This window comes from Paramisgurnus dabryanus, chromosome 7, assembly GCF_030506205.2.
Source record: "Paramisgurnus dabryanus chromosome 7, PD_genome_1.1, whole genome shotgun sequence".
Classification (NCBI taxonomy): Eukaryota; Metazoa; Chordata; class Actinopteri; order Cypriniformes; family Cobitidae; genus Paramisgurnus; species Paramisgurnus dabryanus.
The window spans coordinates 7,050,980-7,066,953 of record NC_133343.1 but is presented as its reverse complement, the minus strand read 5'-3'; the positions used below and the strand labels follow the sequence as shown (position 1 = coordinate 7,066,953).

The 15,974-nt window shown below is 37.7% G+C and overlaps 1 protein-coding gene across 3 annotated transcripts in view; it reads right to left on the bottom strand.

Annotated features, from left to right (window-relative positions):
* Positions 1–15,974, bottom strand: part of kalrnb (kalirin RhoGEF kinase b) — a 136,999-nt gene that overhangs the window by 2,263 nt on the left and 118,762 nt on the right. For all 3 annotated transcript variants that reach the window (XM_065293678.1, XM_065293676.2, XM_065293677.2), the window contains 13 exons: positions 11,384–11,661; positions 10,758–10,871; positions 10,514–10,620; positions 10,059–10,125; positions 8,359–8,462; positions 7,361–7,430; positions 7,178–7,264; positions 7,012–7,104; positions 5,925–5,975; positions 4,401–4,478; positions 3,997–4,182; positions 3,749–3,920; positions 2,889–3,055 (listed from right to left, as the gene is read on the bottom strand). In XM_065293678.1, the coding sequence (XP_065149750.1) occupies positions 2,889–3,055; positions 3,749–3,920; positions 3,997–4,182; positions 4,401–4,478; positions 5,925–5,975; positions 7,012–7,104; positions 7,178–7,264; positions 7,361–7,430; positions 8,359–8,462; positions 10,059–10,125; positions 10,514–10,620; positions 10,758–10,871; positions 11,384–11,661 (1,574 nt within the window). The remainder of the gene's footprint in view (positions 1–2,888; positions 3,056–3,748; positions 3,921–3,996; positions 4,183–4,400; positions 4,479–5,924; positions 5,976–7,011; positions 7,105–7,177; positions 7,265–7,360; positions 7,431–8,358; positions 8,463–10,058; positions 10,126–10,513; positions 10,621–10,757; positions 10,872–11,383; positions 11,662–15,974) is intronic.

Here is a 15,974-nt window from a genome sequence, read left to right as displayed (position 1 = left end):
CCGTATTTTTTTCTAATAAAAACATTTATGTCTTAAGTGTATGTATAGAGGCAGAAACCAGGTCAGTGCTTGTCTTAAAGAGACAGTAACCTCAATTAACATGTGTAGACTTATAATTTAAGTTTTATGTCCTAATGATCAGCATATTTATTTGTATGTCCCACAGCTGACATGGAACGTTATTAACCGATTCGGGAACTTTATTGTTTTGTTCTAACAAGTTCAGGAACGTAAATTTTAGGGTTGAACCGAAAACCGGAAACGTTAAAATACTGTTTCTGTTCGGAACGAACCAATTGGGAAAAAATCTGCTTCAAAGCCCTGTTTGTAACCAAACCGATCAGAAGCCCCATTGACTTCCACAATTTTCCCTTTTCCTACTATGGATGCCAATGGGGCTTCTGATTGGTTGGGTAAACTATCCCTTAAAACAAACTTGGAGTTGCTCTACTAGTTGAGCTACAGAAAAGTTACTAAACCTGATAATGTCAAAAATAAAAATCACAGAAGACAACTCATCTAAACAAGTCTATAAAAAGTCAATGACAGATTCAGTGATCCCCATTTAGGGGGTTTGTTTTGTTTAAAAAATTCAAGACTGGGGTAAAATGTGATTTTTGTGGGAGCTGAACAGCACTAAAAGGTGAATCAGGACGAGTCTGTTCCTCACTCTCTCTTTCTGTGCCAACCTTGACCTGGCACTGGCACGGAAAATAAATGGCCGGGTGAAAAAGACACATTTAAAACTAAAAAAGTAGCAAGCTGCTTCTCCAGTCTGGTGTTCAATGACAGCCTGATTTATTAGGGACACAGAATGCAGGGTGTGCCAGGCCTCGGATACAACAGAGAGAAAGAGAGAGACTGTGGAGAGAAGAAAGAGAACATAATAGACAGAAGAAGAAGAAATAGGTGGAGAACAGAAGGAGAGTTGGGAAAAGTAGGCCATTTCCCCCACTAAGAATAACTAGCAGGCGTCGCTCCTCTTTTCGAAGACAAATAGAGTGGAACGACACCATACTGCAGTATGATCATGTACAGTTTAGCAAAGATACTGTATTCATCCAGTGACTACTGTCAACTGATTGTGTTTAATTAAATGTATCAGTTCTGCGAAAGTTACTAAAAACCGAATAATTAATAATTACATTGTCATTGCCTTTTCTAATTACTTAGTAATTATTAGGGGTGTAGCGGTTCTCTGTAAAATCTGAACCATGCCGTTCACCTCCCTTGTGTTCAGACAGCGGTTCATCAAAACATCTATAATGAATGTTTTGGTGAAGAAACAAAAACAGCTAAAGCTCCGCTAACCACTGCGTGTACTGTACTGTAGCTTACTAAAAAATCCAGCTAAGACCAGCATGAGCTGGTAACATGGTTTTTAGGTGGTTTAAGGTGGCAGTAGCTGGTCCTCTCAGCCTGACAAGCTAAGTCAAGCTAGACCATCTTAAAAAATGACCGAATTGTTTGGCGCAAGTCACGAATGCTACTGTATGACATTAGCTGTAATTTTTGAGTCCGGTTACGAGATTACGCATGAACGCAGGTAATGCCAAGCGTATTTAAACAGCCACTACTATAAACAGTGCTAATTCGGACAGCACATATACTGTATAACAATACTAGCAGACGTGCTAAATGTTTTTATTGCCATTTGCCAAAATAGTGAAGCTCATCAGCTGTAGAGGATGCAATTTAAAACTTTTGAAACGCTTAACATCAAAATTGAGAACGACAGACAAACCCTCAGAACGAATTTCGACATCCATGGCAATTGGAAGTTACTTAACTCATTCCCCGCCAGGCTTTTTTTTTAAAAAGTTGATTTTTTTGTTATTTTCACTAAAGTTTCACAAAATGCCTACTGTTATGTTGCGTTCAGACCAGCAACGGTAGAGGTATCAATGCAAGTGATTTCAATGTTGAGTCAATGTTAAGTCAATTTGCGCGAATGAGGCAGAATCACGTCTGCCGCGCTACACACCTCATGTGCCTTGCGAGACCTCCAGAAGCGTTGTGTGTAGCGCGGCAGACGTGATTCCGCCTCATTCGCGCAAATTGAGCATTGCCGCAGGAAACAAGCGAGTTGAACAATTTGAACTTTGGCGCTTAAAACGCGCCGCATTAACCAATTAGGAGCTTGCTCTAGTAGTGATGTGATTACAGAAACCGAGCGGAGTCGCAGAAGCCCCTCCCCATGATGCGAATTTCCGTGTGAATGTCTCGATGACTAGAATTTCACACCCGGCTTTCATGCGCGAAAGATGCGAAACTGACGCCTCAAATGCGGCTGGTGTGAAACCACAGTAAAACTGAACAGGGAAGCGAACGGCACCAAAACCGTGTCCATAAAACCATGATACGAACCGAACCGTGAGCAGTATGAACAGTACACTCCTAAAACTAACTGCATCACTAACTATTTACCAGACTTATTACTAATTAAAATATGAACAGATATAAAGTTAATAATCACTATTTTAAGCTTTCATTTTAATAAATGTTCTGGAGTGCAGCTTCTCAGAGAAAAAGCCTGATTTCTCAGAAGGGTTTTTCTACACAAGTGGAGTTGTGGTTCCTCGCCGCTGTCGCCATGTTGTCTTTCTTACTTAAGAACTGCTGACATTAGCTTAGTTTACAGCTTAGGGTTTTGTAAATTCTGTTAATCTAGCTTTTCTTGTAATGGTCCAGCCACAACATTAAAGACGTCCCTGTTTCAGTTTTGTAGGCGTGTGGTGCTGGGATGCACTTGATGTAGCACATGGAAGTAATGCATTGCATTAACAGCGCAAAAGGTCAAGGGTTTGATTCACATACTGATAAAATGTATAGCTTGTATGCATTGCAAGTTGCTTTGGATTTTTTTCTTTTGGATTTTTTTGGCTTACCTCTTCTACATGCTTGTTGGGTTTGTGGGCAGGGCTTCCATTGGGGGCTGTGTTGGGTTTGAGGGGTGTGGAGGGATGAGAAGATGAAGATTTGCTGCTATTGGACAGCTGCCTAGTCAGAGAAACTCCTGTCTCTTTCTTCTGATATTCCAGCGGGTTCTGAAGGGCTGATCATGAACACAAAACACATAAAATGATTACACCACACTCTAAAATGCTTGATTCAGATTGGCCAGTTGCGAAATTCGAAGGTATGTTTTTGTAAGATAACAACTGCATGAAACTAATATCACACGGCTTCAATTTCAAAAATTCAATCATTTTGACAGGTACATTTTAAAAGGGACACTCCACTTTTTTTTAAAGCTCATTTTCCAGCTCCCCTAGAGTTTAACATTTGATTTTTACCGTTTTGGAATCCATTTAGCCGATGTCCAGGTCTGGCGGTAGCACTTTTAGCATAGCTTAGCACAATCCATTGAATCTTATTTTGCCATTAGCATCGTGCTTAAAAATAACCAAACATATTTTTACTATTTAAAACTTGACTCTTCTGTAGTTACATCGTGTACTTAGGCAGATAGAAAATATAAAGTTGCTATTTTCTATGCCAATATGGCTGGGAACTGTACTCTCAAACTGGCATAATAATCAAAGACGATGATTAGCGATGCTAATGGTCTAATCAGATTCAATGGATTGTGCTAAGCTATGCTAAAAGTGCTAGCGCCGGACCCAGAGATCAGCTGAATGGATTCCAAAACGGTAAAAATCAAATGTTTAACTCCAGGGGAGCTGGAAAATGAGCATATTTTCAAAAAAGTGGAGTGTCCCTTTAAAGCTTTTTTTCATCTTCCTACCTGTGAGAAAGTTGATCTGCATGTCCAGTAGTTTTTGGATGCTCTGGACCCACTCTTTCTTGATATCGACGTTAGCCGCCTGTAGCGTTACCCGTTCGGACGAGCCGCGGCTTAAAAGGACGAATTTGCAGGGGTCACCGTCCACGTGTTCCTCCATGCTCAGGTAGCTCACCTGCACAGGGGAACGCACAACATCACAAAGTGTCCTCTATGGAGAAGATCGCTAAAAAAAAATCTGCTGGATGTACCTTGATGCTCTTTTTAAACTGGTACCCTGGTGTTGAAGAGCCCTTGCGCAGCAGCTCGCTGAAGATGACGATCTGTTCAAAGAGGAAGACTCTGCGCTCTTTACTGCGCGACAGAACCCCAGAGTCTTGCTCCGTCACGAAGAACGTGTCCTGCTGCAGCAACTTTCCCTGAGCTGTCAGTTTTCCCTGTGCAAACAAACACGGCATAGAGTTTGAAATGTTCGCTGAATGTTTTATGAGCAATCACACTTTTGCGCCCAATGTAGATTTTTGGGAGTGTCAGTAACATAAAATAGCAAAAGTTATACCCCTATTTTACGATACCCATAGAGAAGTTGAGTTATTTTTTAGTAGGATTCTGTTACAGTTAATAAAATGCTTTTATAGTGAAGATTTGAATTTACCTCGTAGCCCTGCAAACGTCCCAGATTCATCATGTCATTACACTGCTTGGGCACCAGGAACATCAGATCAACGGCTTTCTGCAGAGCACAAGGCAACAGTATTATTAAATGACCGAACACTTTTGACCGAACACTCCTTTAGCACAGCTAGTACAACATGAGTGAAACTCATTCATTCATTATACACAGACTGATATATTTCAAATGTTTATTTCTTTTAATTTTGATGATTATTTCTGACAACTAAGGAAAATCCCAAATTCAGTATTTCAGAAAATTTGAATATTGTGAAAAGCTTCAATATTGAAGACACCTGGTGCCAAACTCTAATCAACCAATTAACTCAAAACACCTGCAAAGGCCTTTAAATGGTCTCTTAGTCTAGTTCTGTAGGCTACACAATCATGAGAAAGGCTGCTGACTTGACAATTGTCCAAAAGACGACCATTGACACCTTGCACAAGGAGGGCAAGACACAAAAGGACATTGCAAAAGAGGCTGGCTGTTCACAGAACTCTGTGTCCAAGCAAATTAATAGAGAGGCGAAGGGAAGGAAAAGATGTGGTAGAAAAAAAGTGTACAAGCAATAGGGATAACCGCACCCTGGAGAGGATTGTGAAACAAAACTAAAATTCAAAAATGTGGGGGAGATTCACAAAGAGTGGACTGCAGCTGGAGCCCATCAACCACTTCACTAAACCACAGGTTTAGTTTGTTAAATAAAGCTCGGTTTGTGAAATAAAAATTAGAAAATATTGTGTATAAATGAACACACATGTTGATTGGTAGCGATGGTCAGACATCTTTTCATGACGATATGCTAGATAACACTGCGGGGTTTTCTTTAGACCAACTAGAGTGTGCTTAACTTTATAAGATGACTATACGTCATAATAAGCTGCTTGAAGGAGGGGGTTGATGAAAAACAATTCATTTCAAATAAAACATAAAATGTAAATAAATAATTTTAAAATAGATAAATATAAAAAAAACACTTACTAACAAAATATTTTTTTTGTTTGTTTAATCTGCATGTCACGCGACCATTACACAACACTACAATATATCAGAAAACTGAAAATCATGCAAAATAGACAGATTTTATGTACCGATAAAAGAAAATTGCCATTACAAACAATTAGTGAAACTAAATACACATTGCTTTTGCGTATTTATTCAGTATTCTCTTAATTTAAAACCCCTTTTATGAGGTAAAATATTTAAAAGCACATGAAGCAATTTGCTCTCGGGTTGCTCTTGCGGTGCTTTGGTGTCGTTCGCCAACCGGTCTGTGGGTCGCTGCGTGGGCTTGAGTGTATTTATATTGGAACGCAATGCTAATGCGCTAACGTGAGCCAACCGGAGAATCTATGGGCCAAACGGAAAGATTTATCGGCCAAGGCCGGTAATAAAAAAATGGCCAAATATCAGTCGCCTCTGCAATATATCTTCCGTCCTCTACTTTATGCACTTGTGCAGGCTCAATACATTTTTATTTATGTGGTACAGTTTTAGGCAACTTACCTCAATTTCCTTACAGTCCAGACCTGCTTTAGAACTGTACTTCAAAAAGTCCTTGAATTAACAAAGAGGAAAAGAAAAAAGATTACCACAGAATAATAATCTGATAATGTTGTGAAACGGCAAATTAATAAATAATACAAAATGTAGTTGTTAATTTTCCATTGTAATTAAATGTCAAATGAAAAAAATACGAAATAGATATGTGACCCCTGGACCACAAAACCAGTCATAAGTTGCACGGGTGTATTTGTAGCCAACATAACGTATGAGTCAAAATGATCGATTTTTTTAATGCCAAAAATTATTATGATTCTAAGAAAGATCATGCTCCATAAAGATATTTTGTACATTTCTTACCATAAATATATCAACAATGTGTTTATCATTGTAAGATGTGTTGCTAAGGACTTTAAAGGCGATTTTCTCAATATTTAGATTTTTCGGCATCTTCAAATAGTTGTTTCTTGGCCAAATATTGTCCTATCCTAACAAACCATACATCAATTGAAAGCGTATTTATTCAGCTAAATGTAAATAGACCTCTATGACTGGTTTTGTGTTCCAGGGTCACATATATTCATCTATAATGCTTAATAATTAATAGCACCTCTCCTTAACCAGCCACTTGGTTTTTATGTATCACATAAAAATGGTGGTACTGTATTTGGCACAACGATCATTAAAAATAACTTTTAATGGTTTTAAATAGTGTAAAAAGTTTTAAGAATCCAACTGTCATTTTGTTTAAAGCTTAAAATTAAGGATATTTTGATGAATGTTTTTAACCAAACCGATCATAAGCCCCATTCACTTCCATAGAAGGAAAAAAGAATACTATGGAAGTTAAAAACATTCTTTAAAATATCTTCCTCCGTTTTCATCAAAACAAAGAAATGTAACTTATGTAACAACATGAGGGTGATTAAATGATGACAAATTTTTTAGGTGAACTATCCCTTTAATATATTATGGTTTTATAGTAGCAACTATGGTATTTTAACGAAAACTGGTGGTTACTTAAAAAAAAGGAAGGGGAAAAAGGCAGCATATCACATATTGTAGGTTTATATACTTCAGTAGATGTTACCTTGAGCAGAAGTTGGTATTTGGTGATCCTCTGGATGGGTTTGATCAGGTAATCACTAATGGAGAGCCTGGAGTTTACCTCCTGTTGTATCTCCTAATAGAAACATCAAAAACATCCTCAAACTGAAGCTCTTCACCTCATATAACCGTCCTTAAATATCACTCACCTCAAAATATGCATCATACTCAGCTACAACAAACTCGGAGCGAGGCTTGTTCTGACAGTAAATCACATACATGTGTAACCTTCTCTCCTGGATTACAGAAGAAGACAAATACATCAGGTCTATTGTAGTAACACATATACACAGACACTCTCATTATAAAGAAAAAAATTGACTTGAACTCACATGCTTGATAAACAGCTCGGCCAATTTGTCGTGGTCCTGAAGACATTTCTCCAGTTCACCAAGAAAAAAACTTTGGAAAGAAACAGAAAATACTGCGTAAGAAGATTTCCATCTGAAGTTCATCCCACTCCCTATTTGTTTGTGTCCAGACTCAAATGAACCAGGAAATTTTACGCTTATGTTTTGCATACTGATTTGTTTGGTCTTTGTTAAAAAAACAAACTAGAAATGTAACTGTCACATGCCGTGACTGCAACAACAGTAGATTTACATGTAATGGCGTACATTTTTTGCAATGGAAATGAATGGCGAAAAAAAAAAAGTTTTATTATAGAGGTATATACAGTATATTTTTTTAGTTTTCTTAATAGATTTAAAAACATTTGAAATGGAATTAATTTGCTTTGGTTTAGTTGCAAAAAAGCAACAACTAATAGCTGTCAGTGGCGGCAGATGACTTAGTTTAATGCGTAGTTCATCACAATGTATGTAGCCCGCCATGTGTGTGGTTCCTTTTTTCAAAATATGTGTTCTGCGCATTGAGTGATCCTATGTGCATCACGTGTCTTGTCAAAATAGGTGCCTGCTGCAGATGTGTCTAAAGGGTTTATGATCTCACGTTTGCCAGATCCTCGCATAATCTCATGCATAATCAGAGTTTACTGTTAAGGGAGTGTCTTGCGTGTATTTTGTGAATGTGAGTGTCTCTTTTATCATAAACGGTTTTGACGCGTGTGCAGCAGATACTTATTTTGACAAAACACGTGATGCACATGGTTCACATGACACAACAAACACATATTTTGAAAATGCAAGCAACACACATGCCACTCCGAACACATATTTTAAATTGGCGCCCCTCAGATGAGCAGTCACGAGCCGCCACTGATAGCTGTAATATTTCTTCTGGTTCCACATTAGGTTTAAGTAAAATAGCTCCATTCCATCTCTAAAGTTGGTAAAAAATTGGATAACATGAAAAAAGACATGTGCTTTACTCTTTATGCCAGTCGTAGAGCTGATGAATGTTCCCAAAGACAATTTTATCCTTCCCTGTCATGTCCTCTGGAACACCCTTTTCCCCGATCCTTCTCATGAAGCCCTAAGATCAAACAGATAACATCTGACTTAAAAACAAAGCCTTTTAAAGGGAATAGTTTTTGACAAAGGACCCCCTGATCAAACATTATTCATTGTATTGAGTTTTAAAGTGTGCTACAGGCTCTTCACAGCCATGACAAAGAGGCACCACTTTTGGTTTCTCAAATAACCATTCAGGTCAAAGGATCTTAGAATAATAATTTCTTTCATACCTTTTAAATTCTAAAGCAGGTTTTTTTTAAACTGAGGCCCCATGGGGCCTCCATGAGGTTCTAGGGCAGGGGTCTCCAACATTTTTTTGAGCAAGGGCTATCACAATGGATAAAACAATCCAGAGGGCAACTTTTTTGATATAGTCTACTCAAAACTTATTTTTTTTACTTGTTGATATGTTTTTAACATACATAAAAGAAGCAAAGTTTCAAAAAATATGTAATAAACACATTTTAAAATTGAGGCTATTAATAGAATGTGCTTTGGCGGGCCACCCACAGACTTTGCCCGTGGGCACCACGTTGGAGACCACTGTTCTAGGGGGTACCAAGAAAATTTCAGAGAAAAAGACAAAAAGTCACTGTTAAAAGTAAAAGTTGGATCTACCAAAAAACTACTATAAATTGGCAAAATACACTTAAAATATTAAAGTTTTTATCAACTAAACTCTTTCCCCACCAGCGTTTTTAAAAAAACTTTGCCAGCCAGCGCCAGCATTTTTTATGATTTTGACAAAAGTAGAATGTCTTCCAGAAAATGTTCTTCTTTAAATATATAAACATAGAATATATTAAATGCAGTGGTGGACAGTAACGAAGTAAATGTAATTCGTTACTGTACTTAAGTAGTTTTTTCGCGTATCTGTACTTTACTCAAGTACTTTTATTTTGGGAGACTTTTACTTTTACTTTACTAAATTTTAAAGTCAAATATCTTACTTTTTACTCTACTACATTTTGAAAAATATGTCGTTTCTTTTTATTTATTAGTGGATAAAAAAACTCAACTGGGCAAACTAAAAGCTGCACAAAAAAACTAAGATGCACACGTGATGCCTCAAACCACCAATCAGGGTACAGCACGCGCTTCGTTTTGAACTTGTTTTTCAATTTGACTAGGCCAAAAATATTACTTGAGTGTACATTTTAAACAAAGGTACCCTTGATTTCTTTAAATGTGCAATGTGGGACTTTAAGAAACATATCTTGACAGAAATGCAATATAATATACATAACTATATTATCAGTGGTGTATAAATAAGCTGTATTGTTTTTATTACTTAAGAATGAGCCGTTTTTATCTACATACACCGCGGGTCCCCTTACATGGAAGTCGCCGTCTTGTTTCTACAGTAGCCCTAAATGGACAAACTGTTCTATAGATTGCGCTTTCTCACTAAGTTGTCTCAGACGATCACGTGTTTGTCCTGTGGTGGCTACCGTACCTTCACTATGTGTTTCGAAAAAGGAGGGGTGAGTCGTTGGTTGCATTTCACAGTCGCACCACTAGATGCCACTAAAAATCCCACATTGCACCTTTAAATTAAAAAACATTTTTAAAAATCCTTACTGCACCTTTAAACCATTAATACTGTTCCACATACCTCCACTACGACACCCAGGTCCTTCACATAATCTCTCTCTGTCTGGACCATTTCGTTTAACACAAACCTGTAAATGTGAGCGATATGACAGATATCAGAATACACACACATATGTATTGTTTTACTACTCAGGATTCATTGAGAAAATTATAAAAGTTTGGTAGAGGCACAAATGGGCAAAAATATAAAATATAAATATTTTATATATTTGTGTGTATATATATATTCTTTCTATTTGTAACAATAGTTAATCACGGCAGGCAAACAGCGCAGACTGAATATGGAGCAATCTACTGTATAAAACCTGATTTACAGTAAAGAAATGCCCGTGTTTGTGTTGACGAAATGATCATGATATGCCGGTTAAACTGGTTTATGAGTGGCTCTTGAATACAACATGCCGTTTAACCACTGCTTTGGTTAATTCACTTTGCATAGTGCGAATGCGGACTTACATTCGCCCCCTCATGGCCTTATTCTTCTGCTCCGTCTCTGGATCTCTGGGCGTCTGATCAGAGGGGGTGACGCTACCCAGAACTGGGAAAGATCCAGAGTCTGGAGTCTAAGAGACAGATCAAAACCGAAAGAAAAATTATAAAACTAAACACAATCTTGATTTTCAGATACTTTTTAAGCAACCCGCTTGTCCTGAAGAGGCCACCAGCAGAACAAAACAATTGAAGCCAACATGAAATTTACCTTCTCCTCCTGAGCCGACGGGTCCTTGATGATCTCCATTGGAGGTGGGAGGGGGGTATGGGGTTCGTCTTCGGCCTCCTCTTCTCCACCACTGTTCACTCCTCTTCTTCCTCTCTTCAGAAAACACAGACGAGATACAGGACGTGTCAGCCTCCCAAATTATGACATGAATCTATCATTCTTGATCTCAAACATCAGAAAAATGTTCTCATTTAGGTGTCATTTTTCCAATATAATTAAAGAAATAAAAGCAAAATCTCTATCTACAGTACTCTTCATTTAAACCTCAGACTGTTAAACATCTCATTAATGATGGATCAAAAATGATGAGTAATGACTTTAACGGATCATTAACAGCTGACTCGAAAACCAACATGTCAGGTGTGGTAGTAAATTAAAAGAAAGTACATTTCGTCACACTTTCTTTGATATGTGCTTCTGCAGTAATACCGGATTGTTCCACATTCCTTTAATGTTACATCATTTGGTATAATAAAAGAGTGAAAATAAAAAAATAATAAAATTCTGCCCATGTCTGTACCACCTTGACCTTCAACATTTTTAGACTACGCATCACAGAAAGGAACGTCAATGGATTTACTGTACTTTACTGTAAATGCTCACACCTCCTCTGTGCTGTCCTGGTGCTGCGGTCCCAATTCCACGCTCTTGCGGCCGTCGCGTTTGCGCTGCTTACTGTTAGGTTTTTTCGCGTTAGCGTTGTCACCCTTTCCGTGGCTAAGGCGACGTACGGGGCTGGTGAGCCATTTCTTTAAAGTGTTTCCAGTAGTCCCGGAGCGCTTGGGTCCAGGGGAACCGGTCGGCAGAGAGGTCACAGACGACTGCGGCTGTAGGGACGCAGCCGATTCAGATTTCACCTCTGTTCCTCCCACAGTATAGCTTTCTATGGAACGAAAACGACAGGTAAATTATATAGAGAATTGCAATAAAGCCTGTGAAATCATTTCAGTGTTAAATATATCACGGTTATATTTTCACACAATGTTCATGTAGAATGAGTTTATGTAGAAAACAAAAAATGACGTCAGTCAGGGTAAAAACATTTCCAAGTTCTTCAGAACGCACAATATTTACCTCAACGCTTATTGAGGTAATAACTTTAAATATGTCAACACACGTAAAACATATACCACTGAACATTTAAATCATCATATATAACCCTCTATAGTCAATAATTTAGAACATATTATATAACCTTAAAACATTTAAACATGACAAATCACTTTGAAAATGCCACATAATATACAACCTCCCAGCTAAAGTTCTTGCATCAGCTCAGATCATGAGGTCTTAAAAGCCTCCAGCCGAATCCTCACAGCCCACAGAATCAAATCCAACAGAAGCAAACTGATTTAGCAGAGAAACCCGAGAGCTATGCTGCTAAACTCGACTGGGTGTTGGACAGCAGCCGGCTTTACTCGAGTAAAAGAAAATGCAATTGTGTCTGTGCTACCGGCAGGTGAAAGTATATGTAGGGTGGAGAAACCAGAAGGACCTGAAAATCTGTAACTCGACATCCCGGGTCATCAGGTCACAGGAAAACAGCACATATTTGGGATAATTTGCCATTGTTGAGTCACTAAACGTTTATTTCATCAAAGCTGATAATGCTTATATATTTATTTATTATATATTATGTTTTTGGAAAGCTATAAGTGAGTTTTTGGAACATTACCTGTAGGGGTGTGCCGGTGGTTTCAGAATTGGTGATGAGGGTTATGGCGTGAGTCAAATGTGATGGTTCATAACATAACTGTGTATATATATAAATCTGTATTTATATATATATATTTATAAAACGGCTCGTTCTGATTTCTTCATTCTGATAAGATGGCAGCGCTACCCGAAGGTATTTATTTTCGTTAATAAAGTTTTTAATATGGATATTTCTACAACAACACCGCGCGGATTACCCTCAGAAGACCTTTGTTTATCATCCTGGAGCCGTTTGGATTTAATTTGTGAAGGATGGACGCACTTTATTTGGACTTGAAGGTCTTGAACCCCGTAACATTACATTTAATCAACTGAAAGATCTAAAACATTTTCTAAAATATCCGAAAATGTGTTTGTCTGAAAAACGATGGACATATGCAACTCGGACAGCTTGGGGGTGAGTAAATCATGGGTTTAATATCATTTTTGGCCGAACTATCCCTTTAAAAATAGGCACCAGAGCAATGTTTGTGGTAACCGTGGTATAAGAGGAATAATTGACTCCGGTCCTTTGAATTATTAGAAAATAATGCTCACCCGTGGTGTAACCTTGGGTGTGCATTATTTTCGTATAATTCAATGGCCCGTCTTCAATTATTCCTTACACCGATGATATATACATATCATCTGTATCTATATAAATACACACATACATGTATACATTTAAGAAAAATTTTGTTTATGTGTGTGTGTATATATAGATCGTTTTGTTTGAATGTATGTGCCTTGTCAATATCAGAAAGATTTTATGTTCGCTTGCGTTTTAAAAACAAGTTTTTCCATGTATGCCCTACTGAGTGCCCTTAAACGCGTGCACATACAGAGACCGAGATTCCCAAACAGCACAGCATAAACAGTCGCTCCACATAAAAACGTTACATTGTTTTTCATCGCTTTATTCGCCAAATGTATGTTAATATGTTAATGGACAGTATGAGACACATTAGCGCAACTCTCTCTAAAGTTTACACATCTGATCAATAACGTCTGACACATTCAACCGCATGTGCCTCTGTGCGTATAGAAAACTGCTCACTTTAGCGGCTTTTTGCAGGTAAATACGTCCACACCCCAGATGTTGCTTCAGACAAGCACGTGCAGGTTGCGGTTTGCATCATCACAACATTTTTTTGGTGATAAAAGTTAGTCGGCCGAAAACCGAAAATGCTCTTCTTGGCCATTTTCGGTGACCGAATATTCGGTGCATCCCTAAAAATTAACAAATGTTTTGGTTTCCTAGGTAATCTACGTGTTGTTGTTTTTTTGCTTGTTTTATAAAAAACTACTTTAAAAGGACTTTGTTGTTATTTATTCTTAGCTGAGTTTACCGGAAGTTACGTGTGTTCCACAAAAAACGCTTCTTTATGACGCACTCTACATAAAATTGATTCAACATAAATGTATTATACAATGTGCATCTATCTGCACAAAACACAAGACTTAAACTAAGTTATGTTCTGGATAGAAAGTTTGTGGATGTACACCGTAACAGTGCACTTTAAAACACATCCAATCAAAGCACAACCTTCATAATATTAAGCAGCTTTAAGTCTTTTGCTATCATTTTAGAGATAAACATTAACTGTGTCGTGTCGTCCTCTTATCTGTTCTCAGTTGAGATGTAATGCTCGTATTGCTCTCTGGTATCTCTTGACACTTGATGTTTAAATATGAGATGATAACCCATTGAGTTTGGATGGTGCTGTACATACTGCACCTAACTGACTGTATTTTCTCGTATATACTCATGCCCATCCCTCATTTATTTATTGCAATGTTTTTTATGGGAAATTCGAACTTAACATAACGTTTAACGTAATGATATCTAATGTTACCTGGGTAACAATATACTTGCTAACACAGAGTCATGGGAAAATATATTGGTTATCATAATTTTTGACTTACTTAGGATTTATTTATAATTATTTATAATTTAATAAATTTAAATATGTATAATTATAATAATGTCATCTCCACTGTAAAAAATATTTGTAAAATATTCAAAAAAGTAAAAATGCTACACTAAAAACATGTTAATGGGCCAACTCTGTAAAACCTTGACTTTTACGGTTAAAAACTGTTACAGATTTAACTAAATATTACACTTAATTTTACGGTAACATAAAGTAAACTGTTTTGAACGTTTTTGAAATAGGCAACGCAAGGCAAGGCAGTATTTTATGGTGAAAACTCTATAATATTCAACTGGATTATACATTTGCTTTTATAACAAATACCGGTTCCTATAAATACTATAGATTTTTCCCAGTGTTTATTAAAGAGAATCACTTAATTCGATGTTTAAAGTGAATAAACCCTGCCCGCGATTTCCATCCGACCCAAGCACGATGTCGCGGTTACGCGCCTGAACCGAAGTGAACTTCCAGTCTGTATTATTATCGATCTGGCTAGTGGCTAATTTGATCTCTGAATCAAATACCTTTTCTTCCCTTGTTATCAGAAATAAAATACTGTAAAATTACTCTTGTTGTTATTGATTCTATGTGGAAGTCCACAAAAGCTGTTTGTTTATGTTGTTGCTTCTGAAATGTCTATAAATGTGCACCCTGACAAATTCAATCTTTACCAACAGGACAACCCTAGTTTCTGTTAACGCCAACAAAAACGTTTTTAGCCTATAAGAAATGCAACCTGCCAATCATTTTGCCCAACTGGAATCTGTGACATTGCATTGGCCAACACGTTGTAGGTTTTGGGAAAAAGCTGTGTGGCTAGTCTGAAAATACCCAAGCAATGCTTACAATAGAAACCGAGAACCCAAGCGGCAGCGCCACAAATTAAAATATGCAAATTTGTACATGTCTGTCACACCAGGACAGCACGGGAGACTGATAATATCACAAATTAACCCTGCATGAGCCTTTCAACTTACGTATTCCCTCCTTATAGGATGAATCTTTATTTTCCTTTACTTCTGGATAGAAGTATCTGCTAAATGCCTAAAAGTATTTTTATTGCTTGTAGTCTCCAATTCTTCAAAGTGTGTTTCTGTACTGGTTGTTAGGGATGAGTCAAATATATTTTTTGTGGTAAAGGCACACATGCTCCCCATGGACACTTTGCTGTCTGGTTTCGTACAGATCATATCCAGTGCAAACAGATACTGAGATATTGTGTAACTTCCCATGAGGTGAGAAATGGACAAAGATCACTTAAGAACCATTCACCGCCCATCTACCCTGAAACTGTCCCTCCAACCCACCCCCAGGTGTTCACCAATGGATCGGTCTCGCCCTGCCTGTCGTGACAGCCTCAGGAAAGACTCACGCTGAGCGTGTGCCGAAATAATGCTTCTTTGTTACACTAAAGCTTTATTTCCTCAAAGTCCTTTCCCTGAGCATTTCAAGCATGGCAACAGACAAACCGAATCCTCATACTGTTACTTTGTAATCCAAATGACTTGAAACAGATAAAACATGAAAATAACAGTCACCCACACACATGCAAAAAGATGCTGAT